Here is an 18,642-nt window from a genome sequence, read left to right as displayed (position 1 = left end):
AAACTCTGTTCACGGTATGTGCAATACTTTGTGTATTCTTGCTCTGAAATCAAGAGTTGGTTCAGACAAGTCGCAGCCTGTTTGAGTCACACTAGGAAGTGAACGAATTAAACAGGCAAACATGCAGGACTTAAAGTGAGGACAAAACCAGTTGTCAGACACTGAACTGCAAACACACACAGGGATTTCTTCACAGCTCAAATAACAGAAAGCATATTAACTGTGATGTTTGCACATAAGAGGATCATGGAACAATAAAACACATTCATCTCTCGTCAAAACCAGAGGCCTTTCATTCGACATGATGAATAATTCAAAACTGCATACACTACAAAGAAGAGATGATGGACAGCTCACATGAGGGGGTATTGTTGCCATGCAGCATTACTATATCACACTCATTCCCCATAACAACCTACTTATTATGATTGTCCTCAAAGTAAAGGTACATGTAGAAACACGAACATAATATTAGTTTATTTATTTATATTAATCTAGTTTGTGTCACTAAATCTAAATAAATACACCGTTAAAAAATAGACGTTATACTACGGGAAAAACACTGATATCAACTTCTATAGAAGTCAAGCGCTGAATGGTGAATGTCAATAGAATTTTTAATGTATCTCGGATATCACACACAAACACACACACTCAATATAGATAAACAAGCGCGTGTTGTTTATGAAAAATAAGTTTGGTAAAAGTAACATCTGTCGATGATCGTCACTCACCGACTCCATCTTCAGATTTCAACACCATCGCGCGCTCTTTAATCGCTCGATACCGTACAATAAATCAACAAAAAGTTCAAAATGGCTCGATTTACAACTACAACTCAACTTTAGACAGTCAACTTTCGAGAACAGAGTCGGGTATTTTACATAACACTCGAGACCGGAAGGCTTGCGGTTGAGGAAGGGTGTTCGTCCGTGAGCCGTGATCGGGGGAGTGTCTCTAACCGTAACGAGCCAATCCCGAGCGCGCACCCGAGACCGCGAGCACAGTGATTCTGAATGCGGGAACACACGGGCCGTGTCTCAAAACTCAGCTCACACACTCACTCGATCACTTGATCACTTGATCACTGCCTACTGTTGACGGCCGAGTGAATAATAAAGCGTGCTGCCACACAGGGCGCAATTTTATTAGATAACCAAAATCTGAGCAACCCGTTTTATAAACACATCAGAAATAACTGGCCAGCTTTTATTTGAAAATAGCCTATGACACATTTTTTGTATCTTTTAAACAGCTAAATTTGGCATAATATGGCTTATTTGTATACCAACAGCCTGTGTGATTCTATTAAATGTCCCAGATACAAAAGTATAATGCTTGAATAATTGTAATTTGTGAATAATTCTCAAGTTTTCCACCTTGTCTATCTATGGCCCTCGAGAAACAGGGCAGCAAAATTACTTATTTAGTTATAATTAACTATAATTGAGTTATATAAAACATAATAGCCTAATTAAAACGTTAAATCACATAACACTGACCTCATATGCTGGTGAAAAATAATCAACTTAACATGAACTGATTGAATAAGTTCATAGACTACTCTGACAACTTTCATCATAAATTTAAATTTTTATATTATATTTTTTATTAAAAAACACGGTCTCATTACAGGAGGATTTATCATATATCACATCTATCCCTTTTACATCTCATCTCTTCTCCGATGATGTGATTACTGGAGCGTGGGCGGAGCAACCTGTCACTCACATGAGATCGACCAATAGTAAACTACAACCATCCAACCAACCAATCAAATCCCCATGGACAAAATCAAGCCTCGCCTTATAGCTCTCCGAAGCCGTTTCACTAATGTCATAATAGAGAAGAAAAGACTATCCCAACTTACTTTCATGCTGACTTTAACAGCCACTCATTTGCATCATACATCACACTCATAAACTCTCTCTGACGGAGAACTTTTTACTAATGTATACTAGCTTATGGCTTGATTCTGACTTCAGCAACTAACAATGTCTTACTGTAATGAGCACAAACATCTTTTAAAATGGCCAGTAAATGATCACATTGGGATCATATACAGTGCCCTTATATGCTGTCTAGGTAGGAAGCTCAGTATGGTTTGGGACAAAGCCACAGTATTGAGTTTCACCATCCACACCCTGTGCTGTGAGTGTGTGAGTGCGAGAGTATGTGTGTGTGTCGGTGGGGGCAGGGAGAGCGAATGACGAACACAGACAGAGAACGGCCCTGAACGTGTGTGTGAGTATGTGTGCGTCTTTGTGTGTGTGGCCCTGAGCCGATATAAGAGAGACATGAGAGAGATAACAGCCAATAAAACAAGTGTAATGTGCAGAAAGATACATTTTTATATCTCTCTCATGTAGTGTAACAGACTTGTACTTTGGCCATACAACTGCACATACTTACTTATATAAGCTAAATACAATAAATATCATTAATATGAGTCATGCTAATTAAAGAAGGGTGTTGAAACCTGAAGGTTCAATTGATTAATTATCAGAGATTTCTGTCACAAACACCAAACAATGTTGTGAGGCAACGCACCACACCTGTTGTGGAATCCGTTTAAAGAAGAACTTGTTAACTTTTTTAACTTAATAAAACTGTCTAGAAATCATTTGGATGGTAAAACAACCTGTTCTGGTGATATTGGTGACTTTCCCCGCTCCCCCCAGCGTTCCCAGGCGGAAAACCAACCTTGCAACTTGGGGACTACCGTCCCGGCAAGATAGAAATAGGAAGTCTCGTGAGTATGGAGCTAGAAGAGTCTCAATAAAGATAAATGCACAAACTGCATTCACATATGCACACACAGGATACACAAATGCACACACATGATTCATAAATACACACACAGGATACACAAATGCGCACAAAATTCACAAATGCACACACAGAATTTAAAAAGCACAGAAGATTCACAAATGCATACAAAATTCAGAAATGCACACAAAATTCATAAATACACACACAATTCAGAAATGAAAACAAAATTTACAAATGCACACAAGATTCACAAATGCTCAGGACAAGATTCAGAAATGTATTTCTGATGCACACACAAATATATCTTGATTTACAAACTGCTTGCGGTCTGTGAACTTCACTGCATTTGTGTGTGAATTTTGAGACTCCCCTGACTTGGCTCAACACACAAATGCCTTTTTTTAAACAGGGAATGACCTGTGACCAATCAGATACGTCCCTTGTTTTAGCCAATCACAAGAACGCACCCCATGTGGGAGATTGTTTACTTGTAAACCAATCACATGAAGTGTGGGCGCGAGCGCTAGAGCGAGGTGGGTGGAGTTCTGCCAGTTGGTTTAGACCGGCTTCTTAGGCGGTGGGCCAAGTCCGTCTATCTCGTTTAGTTTTTGATTTGACAGTTACTCAGCAGCTGTGTGGCTCATTTTTGTCTGTATGAATAATTCACAAAAAGATTAATGATTGTTTCCAACGCCAATTGTTGCACATTAAAGTATAAAAATAGATTTCATTTCGCTAGCTGATCACAAACGTTGGCCGGAGTGAGATCCAATCAACGCTTGTGTTGTTACCTTGTTGAATAGATTTGGCCAATCACGTTATTCGTTGAACCGACGTCGCGTCAGTTTTGAGTCTAGTACAGTCTACAACCCAAAGTGAAGAGACCGGTGTGTCTCGGCAAGACAACGTCAAGGTAAGATTTGTTTTACAATGATTATACACCCCTATATCTTAATGCTTTTCATATAAGTTGTATTTAAGACTGCAAGCTATAGTTCGCCGTGAGTGTTGTCGTCAGTGATGCGCGGGTCAATGTATAAACAAACCGCACCGACCGACGTTTTCAACTAACCCGCCCGCAACTCGGACCGCAAAAAACGAAAAAGAAAATATTGTACCCGACCCGCTTCCTGACCCGCATTTTTTTTTAAGTAGCTATAATGCTCATCGTAGCTATTAATATAACTTAATATTCTAATTTTGTCAAGAATTATAAAAAATCGTCAATATAAGCTCATAATTTGAACTAAAATAGTCTAAATGTTTAGTTTTAAAAACAATTTTAAAAAGCTGGCTATGTCTATTTTGATGTTTCTGCGCAAGTTCAGCAGACAGTGAGGTTCGGGTTTGTTCCGATCAGAGCTCGTGAGCGGAGAGCGCATTTCTGAATATTCCGCTCCGCTCATGGTCGCTCGCCCAACCCAGATGGCCTGCTGGTTCGAAAATATGTGGAATAAGGGCTGCCTCCGACTATTTTTTTTTCTTGTCGACTAGTTGTTCATTTAAGCCATTCGTGGACAAATCGCCCCTTTATATTAAATGAATTACTTAAAGGCTAGCCTACAGGAATACGCGTAATGACCGCACGCTTAAAGCTTGCCACAAAGAACCGGTTGAAGTAATGATTATGAATGTGTCTAAATTAGCAAGGAGACATTTAATTGTTTAGTAATAAACTGGTGTTTTCTGTGTCGCTGCAAAGATGAAGTTGACAATGCGGAGATTGCGGACTCGCCATGAACGCCAGAGAGAAATGCACATTTCATATGGATTAGTACATAATCAGAGAGTATAGCCTATTTATTTTGGTTTGAATATTTTCGTTTAAAAGTAGACATTTCAAGCTTTCTGTAATATATAGCCTATATTTATCAAATCTGTGAGGCACAAGTTGAGTTTCGGCGCCCTCCAGTTCACATGCAGTGATCGCGTACCGGCGCCTTATTTTGTCTGCTATATGCTTCTTATTTAATAAATACGGGCAATTGATTGATAAAACATTGATCAAAATTAAGATACAATTTATACAAAACGAAAATCTTTTAAAAAGAGTTTTCTATAAAACAAAACTTAATGAAGTCGTCAAAATCATGTTTTACCAAAAACAGCGCCGTTGCTAGGAGGGCGCCAGCGCCTCTGCCTCTCAGCGCCTCTGCCTCACGAGTGGATGATAGCCCTGAAGACGCCTAGCAATGATGTACCTTTAGTGGTAGTATACCTTTAGTTAAGTTATCGCAGCGCGCTAAGAGACAATGTTGTCGGAAAATGCAGCCCAGGTATATTCATAATGGAGATTCCAAAGCTCTCTTCTTTGGTCAGAACCATGGAGAGCGATCGCGGATTTACTTTTACAATGCAACACAATATTTAAAGAGCATCAAGCTATTACAATCTATATTATGTATACGCACAGATAACAGTAGGCTATATTAGTAAATATTTTTTTATTCAGTGATTGGATAACGTTTTTTTATTTTATTTTTATTTAACGTTTTAATTTAAGGCCCACCCACAATTGGTCTGGCTTATCCAAAACTGGAATCCTGGCGCCGTGCCTGGTTGGTCGTGCCAGTTTTGTGGTTATCAAATGTGTAAATAGCATCGCAAGAAGTAGCCTACACATGACAAAGCCAGCACTTTGGTCATCATCTTTCATTATTTCGGCAAATGTCTCCCACACTTTGCTCTTTCTATTTGTGTATTTGCGGAGCTTCCACTCCCCAGTCTTCACCTTTTCTCTTGCCGCCTCCATCTCTACCTGCAGACTGAGCTCGTGCGTCATCTTCGCGCCAGTTATTCAGCCAATAAAGTGTAAATTAAATTTAAAACGTATTCATAGAAAATTGTGTCTAGAACTATATCAATTACAAAGGTTTAATTGGCATCTTTATTTCAAACGATCCGACCGACCGCGACCCGAATATCATTAAAAATATTTTTGGATGACTCGTAACCGCAGGCACCCGCTCATTTCGGATCAACCCGCGCATCACTGGTTGTTGTTGATGAGAACAGTAACGTTAGCCACGAAAGAATGTTGGTAAGTGGAGCAGTAGGCTAAAGCTAGGTCTAACGGTATGCTGCTTAGGCTAATCCAAAATAATAATTCGGTACATAAACTAAGCAAAGAGTTTTCAAATACGGGATTATTACGGGAAAAATTTTAAACGGGAAGACAGCAGGAAATAAGTCTGACTAAGGGAGAATCACGGGGTAAACGGGAGGGTATGTCGAGGTTGGTTACAGCAAGCTACCTAGGCTACAAGTAAGCTAGACTAATTATCAGCTAAAAAGAGTGCAAACCAAAATAAAGAATGATTTTAAATCAACTTTATAGTGGTAGTCATGGAGTTATTTAAGCCAATTATGGTTGATTGTCACAGTTTATACAATGACACAATTCTGTGCATGGTACATCTGTCAGTGGTTGGGCTTCACCTACACAACAGAACAGGTATAAGATGGAATATGGTGGAAAAATATTTTAGTTAAAGATGGCTGTTTTTGAGCTATTTAACAAAATTATTTGTGGTCAGAACTGCAGTAGTCTTAATACAAATGTCAAGATGAAAAATGTGATTGAATATTATCTAGTAATGTGCGCTTTCTGTGTTTATTTATCTGAATATAATTCAGTTGTTTATCTAACACAGACACGGACAGGACAACATCATATCTCTCCACACCCAAATGACTACAGAGGTGATCGTTGACAATCATCACATCAACAGCACCATGATGGAGCAGGTCAAGATCACAGAGTTGCTTAGTATCCACATCACAGATGACCCATCTCGATCTATCGACACCACCAACAGAACCTGGCCAAGAAAGTCCAAAAACCTCTGCACTTCCTCCCACAGTTGAGGAAGGCTCATCTCCCAAAAATCCATCCTCTTAACTTTCTATAGGGGAATCATAGAGAGCCTCTTCCTTCCACCCCCACCCTCCAATAACCTAAGGGCAGCTGATTGACTCTTGCACAAATACACTGGTAGTTTACACTATGATGCTGCTACATTGTTTTATTTTTAAATTTGCTATGAACATTTGACCCCACTTACACTGCCTTTGCTACTTGTCATGTCATGCACTTACACAATAATACTATATTAATTAGGGATAAGGCACGATTTTCAAATATTCGATTAGCTGATTTTATTATAGAATAGGATGTGCGGGATGATTGTCTTTAAAAAATCCCCATGTTTTAGTTGTGGTTATAAGTTGCAATCCTAAATTCACATAAATTTTTTATACATTTAATAAATATATTCTTAATATTTGTTGTTTTTGTTTGTGTTTAAGCGTGTATATATATCAATATTAATTTTGAGACTTGAAATGTAAACTCTCAAGGGTTGGATTTCTAAATATATGTTGGTTATGTGTCTATTCAGAATGACTTCTGAGCAACAACCTTTTTTTTTTTTTTGGGTATGTCATATGCATCACTTGCATATCATTATTCATTCACGTGAAAACATGTTTAACAGTACCAGACATTAGGAAAATATGACATACGGATGTGCATTGTGCCGTTACAGTCAAGTCAAGTTTATTTATATAGCGCTTTTCACAATAGAGATTGTATCAAAGCAGCTTCACAGTATTAAATTAAAATAATACATCAATGTTTGTTTCTAGTGGAAAACGTCCACGTTTGGTAATGCTGATCAATAGTATTGTTGATTGATTAATTAAATTAAATATCCCCAACTGAGCAAGCCATAGGCAACAGTCCATTGCATTAATAAAAATAATTTGTGTGTAGGCTACATTGAACAGACTTTGCCCAACTTGTCTGGGAAAGGAGTTACAGGGCTTTTTACATTTGAGGCTAAACGGATAAAACACCTCATTTTTACTTCAGTATTACTGAACTACATTACTAAAATTACATTTTTTTAGATTAAAGCAAAATTAAAATTTAAAGAACGCAGCTTCTTGGTCACTGACAAAGATTACTTTGCCTCCGCTGTAGAAACTGTGTTCATTATTTATTGGTTGTCAAGGAAACGGGAGGTTTTCTATCGTTATGATTAGTACTCCTGCTTACTTGCCGGTTTAAAAAAGTAAGAGTTTGTAAGGACATTTTGCGTCAAATGTGCAAACAACAAAGTTGGAAACAATGTCTGCAGTACTTTTACGATTTTATTACATGGCCTCAGCAAAAAAAAAAAAAAAAACGTACACAGCTGAGAGGTAAGTATTAAATTCGGAATTTCGAGGTCCGGCCCACCGCCTCAACCATAGACTGTAAAAAATGGTCTCAACCAACTGGCAGAACTCCACCCACCTCGCTCGCTCACGTGCTCGTTCTGTGCTTTTTAAATTCTGTGTGTGCATTTGTGAATTTTGTGCGCATTTGTGTATCCTGTGTGTGTATTTATGAATCATGTGTGTGCATTTGTGTATCCTGTGTGTGCATATGTGAATGCAGTTTGTGCATTTATCTTTATTGAGACTCTTCTAGCTCCATACGTGAGAAACGAGAACGAGCGCGAAACACGAATTGCTTTACGGCAATTCGACATAAACACACATGCATGTATGATGTATTACCAGATTACCCACCTCGGTAGACGTAGCTCCACACGATACAGTTGGCTTGCTCCGATCAAAACAAACGCACATGAGCAGCGGTAGAGAGGAGGAGGAGGAGGCCGCCGCAAGTGAGTTTTTTACGACCGTGTTGTGAAATATACGCCCCCCCACAGCTGTAGGGGGAGCTCGTGGGGAAAACATGCGACAACTAAAGGGAAAATCAGCGAAGAAGTGACTAGAGTTCGCTAGAGTTGCCGAGTTCTCCTTTAAGTGTTGGTTACCACATATTATATAACATATAATTGGAAACTTGTGAATTTTTATTTCATGTTTATTGCAGTTTAGCGAGATAATTCTAGCCAATTTTGATGAGTAGCCTACATACTAAATAATCATGTCGGTATATGAGCCATTTGAGATCAAATCTAAAGTCTTCTTTGTCGACAGACACTCATGCATGATGAGATGAGAGAAGTATTGCGTTTCAAAATAAACAAAGACCAAGCGGAGTGATGAAGGGGAACTTTATCCCTAAGTGCTTTCAGGAACAGAAACTGGAAAAAAGGAAAAGCCTTTGTTTTGGTAAGTACTCGCTTAGTTGTGAAAAAGAAATGGCCTTTGGAAGCATACTTTTAAAAAGAGTATAGAAAAAACACTTTAAAAGAATATTGTCAGGCTCATTTAGTTTGGTCTGTGTTTCTGTATGACTTCGAGTTGGTTTGCCTCTGTCATTGTTCATTGTTTGAGTTGTTATCCTGCTAGTTAAGTAGTTGCACTGTTTCCAGATCAGTAAGGTTATGTAAGCAGATAACCTCAACTTTCAGTTCCAAAAACTGAGGTAACTTTCAGCTTATGTAAGTAGCCATATATATCAGATGTTTTTTTTTAATGTATTTTCATAACAATAAGAAAGACATATCTTACCTTTCAAGCAATATGGAACTAAAATGACTAAACTTTTACAGCCATGTTATCTTTGCAAGCACAGACTGTAATTTAGTTCAATCAGTCTTTCTTTTTATTATATAATTAACATCAAACAAACAACATAGCCTATAGTTATTCACAGTGATTAAAGGCACAATATGTAAGATTTTTGTAATAACATATCCAAAAACCACTTGCACAGTGTGATATATTTCCTGCAGTTGTATACTCACAATATCCCAACAATTCCCAAAGATTTTTAATTTCAGAGAAATTCTAAATTTAAATAATGGCTCGTCCATGTTCACTATCCCTGGTTTCCGCTCGTACTGCCATGGTAACCATGGCGACAGACGTGGACAACTGCGTTACGTCTAGCGGCAAGCTCGCACTGTTGTTGTTTCGTTCAAACATTATGGACCGTGGCAAACAGACTTTGGGACAAAAGGAGAAATAAAACGAGGATCAATATCAGCGTGGCGTTTTCGAGATGCCGAGAGCTTCACGCCCACGTCTAACTTGGACTTGACAGACACGCCGCGCTTGAATGTACTTTATTAGACAGGTGAGCAAATGTACATAAAACTAATCAATAGTTATATATTATTATAATGTTGATCTCGCTCACTGCTAGTCTCATAAAGACAAACTAACACATAGAATAACATTATAACTTTCAACACAATCAAATGCAGTTTAGTGTGATCATGTAGACCAAGTGACACAGTGCTGCGTTACCTCACAAGTTTCATTAGTCTATTAAACTGACCTGTGTGAGTAGTAATTCAGCACTTGCGGGTAAGTTAGTTGTAGAATGAATGAGAATGTCTCTCATTAGCAATCGTGCCCTGCTTTACACCACAGTCATGTTAAAAACATCAATGTATTCACTCATCCATAAACATTATTAGATCCATTGGCATGACGACAAGTTCCATAATTCCGCTTATGCGTCATCAACCTACTCCTTTGTTATTGTTAGAGGTTAGCGACTCCTAGCAGCGGAAAAAAATACATATTGTAGCTTTAAGGATTATTAAAGGAAAAGATGGAAAAATTATTGCACAACCATCAAATAGGTAGCGATATTCACCAAGTATGTAAACCGCCATTAAAGAGGAAGTAGTATGGTGCCTTTTTCTTAGTTTCCATGGTGACTCGTGGATTCGTACCTCTGTTGAGAATGTCTGGTGTGTTGACCATGAACATACTCTGAGTTGGATGAACTTACTCCGGACGCGTTATTGGAACCAGCATACCTCGAGTAAGCAATCTTTGGGTTAATCAGCCTAGAGTTCAGGGTATGTTTGACGGTAAGATAGCCTTGCTTTCGGGAATCAACCCCGATCTCATGAAATGCTATAGCACGCATTTTATATATTGTGCAATTTGCACAATATTAATAGGTAATACGCATACCCCACACCACTAATCCTACCCAAGGGGTTTACACTGTGTATCATATGCAAGTAAAAACTAATTTCTGCGCATAAATTGCACAATATATAAAATGCGTGCTATAGAGAATCATTTCATGAGATCAGGCAGCTGGAATACACCCCAGTTTGTTCACTTCTTTGTCTTATGTTGTTTAAGTTGCCACATGGTTTTCCTGTGATCTTCTTCATTGTGGATTATCTTTTGTTTTGTTTAAAAATAAAAGTGCTGCGATTAGATCGCCTTCTTGATTTTGCCTGACCAGCCGTGACAAATATACTTAAGTGCGAACTGAATGTAGTGTTTTCAGACACTTATTTGAATGATAATTGCAATCAAATAAAAAAGGTATTAAGGTTTAAATTCATATTAAATGCAATTAGCTGAACTTTTAACTGCTTCTTTGACCCACTTAAGTGGGACTCAAGCACATCTTTATATGTAATTTCATAATTACTTCTGTTGTCTTTGAAATATAGTTAAACTGCCATTTTGACAAGCATTCGTGATAAACTGAAATAATTTAAACTTGTCATGATGAAGTTGCATTTTAGAACATCTTAAATATATTAACTTCAAACGTAATATTGAATAACACAGTGCAGTTAATTATAATCAAAATCAGTCAATTATAATCAAGTACTTTACATGTGCTTAAGGGTACGTTTACACAACAACAATGTACTATACAGCATATTTCCTTTATGTTTTTTTACGGACAGAAGTGTCGTAAAAAAAATTATCCCCATTCGCGGCAAAATTATTAAAAATGCTGTATTATTCATGCCAGGCCAGTAGGTGGCGATGTCACTTCGTAAAGAAACACTATGTGCCTATAGACTGAACACATAATACGTATGTGCATTCACAATTTTGTAGTTTACTGAATCGCATCATTTTCAAAAACTATTTTCACCCTGTTTTCAAAAGTTTGGGGTTTCAGGCCGCCAAAACGCTGTTGTTGTGTAAATGAACGGCCAAAGCGGTTTCTGTATTGCTGAAAATGGTGACGTGTTCACATCTTTTTTTGAATGAGAAGTACAGTACAAGCACACATTTAAGCATACTTCTTTTTCACAATGGCTAAAGCACATTCCTGCCTAGTTTAACAGATTTCACCACTGTGTCCTAGTCTAACAATGTGTCCTCTGTTGAGCCGCATATGAAGAATGCCTCGCGACTGCGCCAGCTGACCTACATACGTCAATTATATTGAGACAAGAAACCCTTGTTTTTAGACAGCAGGTCAATCTTACAATCAGGAACTTTCAGACTATAATGCAGTAAAAAAAATTATGCAATCCATTCGACATGCAAATTATATGCCTGGATGTGTGGGCTGGAAATCTGATGTTTATGTAAATATTTTGTAAATGTCAATGTGACATGATTTGTTTTAAAGTGCCTATTGCCCTTTGTGTAAAAGGCATGTTCTGTACAGTAAATATTACTTAATGTGTACAATTCCAGATTATGCTACCTATATTTTACAAGAATGTGTAAGTGGTGCTTGATTTTGCAAATCTTGCTGCCACAATACTAGGTGGTTTGTAGGGTGTTCTGTGTAATACTAAGTGGCCCATCCCATAAATCCACATTTAAAGGGTAGTTATAGAAACTCAGTTATATTAAACTATAGCCACCAGGACGGTCCCCCAAGAGCTACATTTTCCCTTAGGGTAATTTCCTGGTTGCATTCGCACTGTCAGTATAGGAGCTCTGAAGTGGCATAAGCTGGCCGACAGTGACGACATTTAAAGGGATAGTTCACCCAAAAATGAAAATTAGCCCATGATTATTAGAAAATTAGCCCAAAATTTACTCACGCGCAAGTCAACCTAATGGTAGTGAATGCTAATAGGCGTAAGTAGACTGCTTTTGGCCAGAACTTAGAATTTTGCTTTGTAACATGTTATATTTTTTATATACGAAAGCATCGCTTCTCTTCAGAAAGCCTTTATTAACCTCCCGGAGCGTGTGGAGCACTTTTATCATGGATAGGTGCACTTTTATCATGGATAGATGCACTTTTATCATGGATAGATGCACTTTTATCATGGATAGATGCACTTTTATCATGGATAGATGCACTTTTATGATGGATAGATGCACTTTTAATGGATAGATGCACTTTTATCATGGATAGATGCACTTTTATCATGGATAGATGCACTTTTATGATGGATAGATGCACTTTTAATGGATTGATGCACTTTTATGATGGATAGATGCACTTGTTTGATGGATAGATGCTCTTTTATAATGGATAGATGCACTTTTATCATGGATAGATGCACTTTTATGATGGATAGATGCACTTTTATAATGGATAGATGCACTTTTATCATGGATAGGTGCACTTTTATCATGGATAGATGCACTTTTATCACGGATAGATGCACTTTTATCATGGATAGGTGCACTTTTATCATGGATAGATGCACTTTTATCACGGATAGATGCACTTTTATGGTCTTCAAAACAGAAACAGCCATTCACTGTCATCATAAAGCTTGGAAGAGCCAGGACATTTTTTAATATAACTCTGATTGTATTCGTCTGAAAGAAGAATGTCAGTCATATACACCTAGGATGACTTAAGGGTGAGTAAATCATGGGCTAATTTTAATTTCTGGGTGAACTATCCCTTTAAGCGCGTCAACAACTGGAGGATGGAGGGCGGCGTAATCGGAGCTGTATTTTTGTTGTGTCGTGGGATTTGTGATAACAGAGATGGAATGTAGACGTAGAAGTTATTCGTTTGAAAGAGCAAAAAGGAGAGCCAAGAGACTAAATCTCCTACGACATCTTGCAGTGCAGCATTACACTGAGGCTGAGTAAAGAACACAACGTCACAGACAGGTAAATTCTGTTATACAGTGTTGAGGAAAGTTACTTTTTAAAGTTAGCCATTACAGTACAGTATTACGTTAACCCCTAAAAAGTAACTTTTTGCGTTAAAAGTAACCCGTTACTTAGTTACTTTTAATGGAAAGCAATGCATTACATTATTTTTGCGTTGCTTTTTCTCATCTGGCTTGTTTCTTTTTGAATAAAAAAAAGTTATTAAATTTTTGTCAAATGCACGTCAAACCAAACTTTATTCAGACACCATCAACATTTCTCACATTATCACAGTTTATTCACTATAGTTTAGAAAATGGTAATAACTGTGTCAGAACAAATTCATCCTGCTAATGTCAGAAAACTTTGATAGAAAGGTATGTAATGGATTACAATCAATCAAAAATGATTCGGACAACTGTTAGTATGACAATATTAACACAACTATCAATACTTTGTTGAGCCACCCTTAGCCTCAGTGACAGCCTGTAGTCTCCAGGGCATGCGGTCAACCAGGTTCATGCAAACCTGAACTTCAATATTCCCCCAGGTTCTTCAGTTCCTGTTTTTTTTTTTTGGCACTTCATCCAGGCGGAGACGTCCATCAACTCCCAGAGATGCTCTCAGATCTGGACTTTGCGGTGGCCAGTTTAGTACTTTAATCCCCGACGGCCCATGAGCTTCCTGGCTGATGGCAGCATCTGACTCTGGAGGATTTCCACATACATTTCCGAGTTCATAGTTCCATCAATATAATGTAGTTTACCTAGTCCACTAGCTGCCATACACCCCCACACCATAACCTTGCTTTACAGCAGGAGGTTCTCCGCACTTTAGTTTTGCCATCACTGCCAAACATGTTAAATTTGCTCTCACCACTCCAAAGGATCGATTTCCAAAACTCTGCAGACTTGTTGATATGCTCTTTAGCAAACTGGAGGCGTTTTATTTAATTTCTCCTGCTGATCAAGGGTTTCTCCTGGGGAATGCAGCCCGTTGTCATTCTTCAGCCTGTTGCGAATGGTTTGAGCACACAGCTCTGTGTCAGTGGCCTTTTTGACTTCAGCGGCAATTTGTTTAGCAGAACATTTTCTGTTTTTCATTGCTAACTGTCTTATAAGTCTGTCTGTTCTGGGTGTTGTCTTTTTCTTTCTCCCACGACCAGGCAAATTCTTCACATCACCAGTCTCTCTAAATTTCTTCACAATGGAAAAGACTGTCCCTCTAGGCATGTCTAATCTTTTTGCTATATTCCTGATTGAAATGCCCTCCTTGTAGAATTTTACTAGCTTTCCTCTCAAATCAGTTGATATTTCACTGGTTTTGGCCATCCTTAGACTGTCTCACAAATGAATTAGGCTGAATAGCTGCCGTCTTCTTCTTCTTCCTTGGTGTTGCATTAAAAAGTTGCATTACTGCCACCTGCTGCCCATTAGCTTGTCACTTCATACTTATATTCATCTTTCCAGTCCAGTCCTATTTAATAACAAATCAGATATTTCCTCCCTTGTTCACCATTTCTGCATTCTAATATACTTTTTACATACTGTCCTATACCAATTTATTGTAAATGATGTTTCTTGATTAGCTGTCAGCTGTTAAATTTAACTACACAATTAGAGATAATACCAATTTAGATCAACCTATTACCAATGCTTATTACATTTTTAGGTATTGCAGGTTTGCATAATATTAGCATTTCACTGTTTTTATTCGTTTTGAAGAATAGTAAATATGTTTTTGTACAAGTGAGATGAGTAAATGCATGCTCATCAGATGTACAGTAACCATCATGTTCACACACAACGCCTCTGCACTTACTCACGGTTTCTCTCAACATGGAGACTGATGAAGTCATGGAAAAACAAAGTAACATACGAAAAAGTAACTCCAAAAGTACAAAATTTTAACAAAAGTTTCTGCCGTTAACATTAGCTTTCTGTTTGTTTATGTGCTGTTAACATTTTCTTTCTGTCTGTTAGTTCATATGTAAAATGTGTGTGTACGCAGCTTTTTAAAAATGGCAGGTGTTGGTGTTATGAATAGCATGACTTCAGTGCTAGGAGACTTTTTGCTAGGTGACAAAAAGCTCCTCGGGTCTCTATGATATTCTTGTCTCGGGTTCCTCCATCAAAGTCAGTGAGATGTTTTCATTGGTTTTATCTCTCACAAAGTGAAAATAGTGCATTTGAAATCAAAATACATATTGTAATATATATATATATATATATATATATATATATATATATATATATATATATATATATATATATATATATATATATATATATTATTATTATTTTTTTTTTTTTTTTTTTTTTTTTAATTCATGTGCCTCGTAATCTTACAGCTCATGTAGGGGCAACCTGTCACTCACATCCACCAATAGCAAACCACAACCATCCAACCAACCAATCACATCCCCATGGACAAAATCAAGCCCTGCCCCACATATGTTCTTGTTCCAGAAGCCGCCTCACTCTGATCTACGTCACAATCGGGAATATATCATTCAAACTGTGCACAGGATGTGTTATGCATCAGTTTAATACTTGTGGTTTAAGGTTTGTTCAAATCCTGCATTAGCAAACACAAATAAAAAGAACAAAATAGGTCTGCATCTTATGAAGGCTGCAGGATTCCTCTAGTACTCGACCAAATGCATGCTCTCAAACTGCCTTGTGAATGTGATTGTTGCCGTGTTATCATAGCGGCTATTTGTGGAATGTTGTTTTTCCTTGTATTGTTTCTCAAGGCAGTGCCGGGAACACTGGAATGTGGCTGTGGGAACGAGGACCAGCTCAGTCATGAACGCCCTCACACAGGCCAAATCCAGCATCTACCTACCGCATCTGCCACTCAGATCAACATTACAAACCACACAGATAAACAGACGAGGTTGAACCTGATGTGTCAGGAATGGCTTACGAAAGGGTTTAAAGTTTGTGCCAACACAAATAGATCTGTTTTGGGCTGTACTACTATAATGTTGTTCACACCATTCACTTCTCTTAAGATATTCAATTTTATAGTATTATAGTATCATATTATAAGAGAGTTAGGGCACGTTTACCTGACAACAAAATCAGAAAAGTTTTTCATTTGTGTCTTTGAAAAGTTTCATGTACAGACGACAACGTTGTCAAAATGATCCCGTTCACATGGATCGGCAAAAAACACTAAAAATGCTGTATTATGCCCAGCCAGTAGTTGGTGATGTTAGAATTTGGCGTATGTATATTGTGCGTCTCCGCTGGTTGCAGTAAATCTACAGATAAAGCGTTAATAAACTCAGTATCTTGAGCAGCAAAAGCACAGTCTTGTAGTCATTGTTGTTTTGGTTGTCAAGTAATCACACATTAAATGCACATGACATCCCTGTTTTCACGAATTCATGTTTTTGTACTTTAGACCTAGACAATAATGGGATTGCTTTCAAAAATGTGCATTTTGAGGCCCCCAAAACACAGTTGTCGTGTAAATTAACGGCCAAAACGCATTAAAAGTTTTAAGATTTTAGTTGAAAATGGTGTTGAGTAAATGGCCCCTAACTCTATGTCCTGCAGAGTTGAGCTCCAACCTCAATCAAACACACCTGAACCAACTAATCAAGGTGTTCAGGGTTACTTGAAGATCACAGGCAGGTGTGCTGGAACTGAAGTCTGCGGGAAGGTTTTCCAGGAGCAGATACTAATAATGTTATCTGACTGCTCAGTAACGTTTTAAAGAAAAAAACATTAAATAAAATACCAGAATGGAGCCATGTGATTGGAGTGGAGTGGTTGAAAAGTAACAAAAAGCAGAAGAGGTAAGTCATTTATTAGGTGAATCAAGAACGTTTAAGAAAACATTTTTTTATTTTATTTTTTGGAATAACATGAACTGATGAATTTTGCACACTGAAACTAGGAACACATATTGAGCGTCCACCACAGCTGATCTAACAAAATATCACCTATACTTTGATTCATCACAGTACACTAATACGTTTGTTGTGTATTACAAGTTTTTGGAAAAAATATTTTAAAATACACACTAGTTTGCATTTCTAGAACAGAAATCTGAACATTGGTTAAAGCCAGGTTCTAAATGGATTTATGCTGTTGACATATTGCATTTAAAGGTTCTTATAAATCAGAAAATACTGCCAACAGGACTGTTTTTAGGATAAAATGTTATATCAGTGTGGATGATATATGAACAAACCCCTTGGTAAAAACCTTCAGAGTACTGATAGATATAAAATTGTAAAGTTTGGTGCATGTAAAGCTGCTGAGGAGGAGAGGACTGAGTCAGTGCTGGAGATTTAAAAAACAAAAACAAATTTTGAGAACAATCTTCACGATGCATTGTAATTGAACTCTACAGATTCAGAGAAAGTATATTAAGATAAACATTTAAGTGTGTATTTGGGATATTTTTTTTTCAACTGTCTGGAAAAAAAAGATGTTATGAATTTTATGATGTCAAAATATCCAACAATCTTAAAATTGGAAGAAGAAAAAGTAATTGGTGCTAAATTTGATTTCATGCTGCTTTTCAGTACTTCATTGAACACCATTTAACGTTAAAGCTTGCAAAGGCACTATGATCACAGTTGAAAGTCTACTCGAAGAGAAATGCAGTGAGTGACCCCTGCTGGCTCCGACTGAGAAACACACAGCACAGGATAACAGATGTGTCTATTCAGAAGCTTACACAGAACTCATTTAGTGCTCATTATGAACTAAAAATGTCCTTTTGATTAAAAATAATAATAATACTTGTGTGTGTGAGTATCATAGAAAAATTACAGGTTTGAAAAGGAAATAATGACAGAAATATCCTCTGTGTTACCATTGCTTTGCTTTGTGGTGGTTCATTTTATATTGTGCATTTGTGTAGGACATAAATTATCTGGGCCAATGTTACGTACACTATACGGAGGAATGTGTGTTGGTAGTTTATTTTTGTTTGTGTGTGTTTCAGATCCCATTAGATCCACAGCCAAGATAAACTAAGTTTGATCATATGCCCAGTTTCCAGCTGGTATTAAGAAGAGTTTTGGTGGATCGGATCACAAGTGGACGACGCTAAATACAGGTGTAAACGGGGACTAAAAGCTTTTTTTGTGCT

At 37.5% G+C, this 18,642-nt stretch overlaps 1 protein-coding gene across 2 annotated transcripts in view; it reads right to left on the bottom strand.

The window, feature by feature from the left end:
- cyth1a (cytohesin 1a) overlaps positions 1-18,642 on the bottom strand; it is a 60,736-nt gene that overhangs the window by 34,671 nt on the left and 7,423 nt on the right. The window contains exon 1 of one of the 2 annotated variants that reach the window (XM_081381304.1): positions 735-1,122. The exons of the other annotated variant lie outside the window; for it this stretch is intronic. Within the exon in view, the coding sequence (XP_081237430.1) occupies positions 735-762 (28 nt within the window). The 5' untranslated portion in view covers positions 763-1,122. Of the gene's footprint in view, positions 1-734; positions 1,123-18,642 lie in introns of those variants that run through there. 2 annotated transcript variants of the gene reach the window in all.

The sequence above is a fragment of the Scardinius erythrophthalmus genome (assembly GCF_964197995.2).
Source record: "Scardinius erythrophthalmus genome assembly, chromosome: 1".
Lineage (NCBI taxonomy): Eukaryota > Metazoa > Chordata > Actinopteri > Cypriniformes > Leuciscidae > Scardinius > Scardinius erythrophthalmus.
The sequence above is the reverse complement of the archived record's forward strand: the minus strand, read 5'-3'. Positions and strand labels throughout refer to the sequence as shown.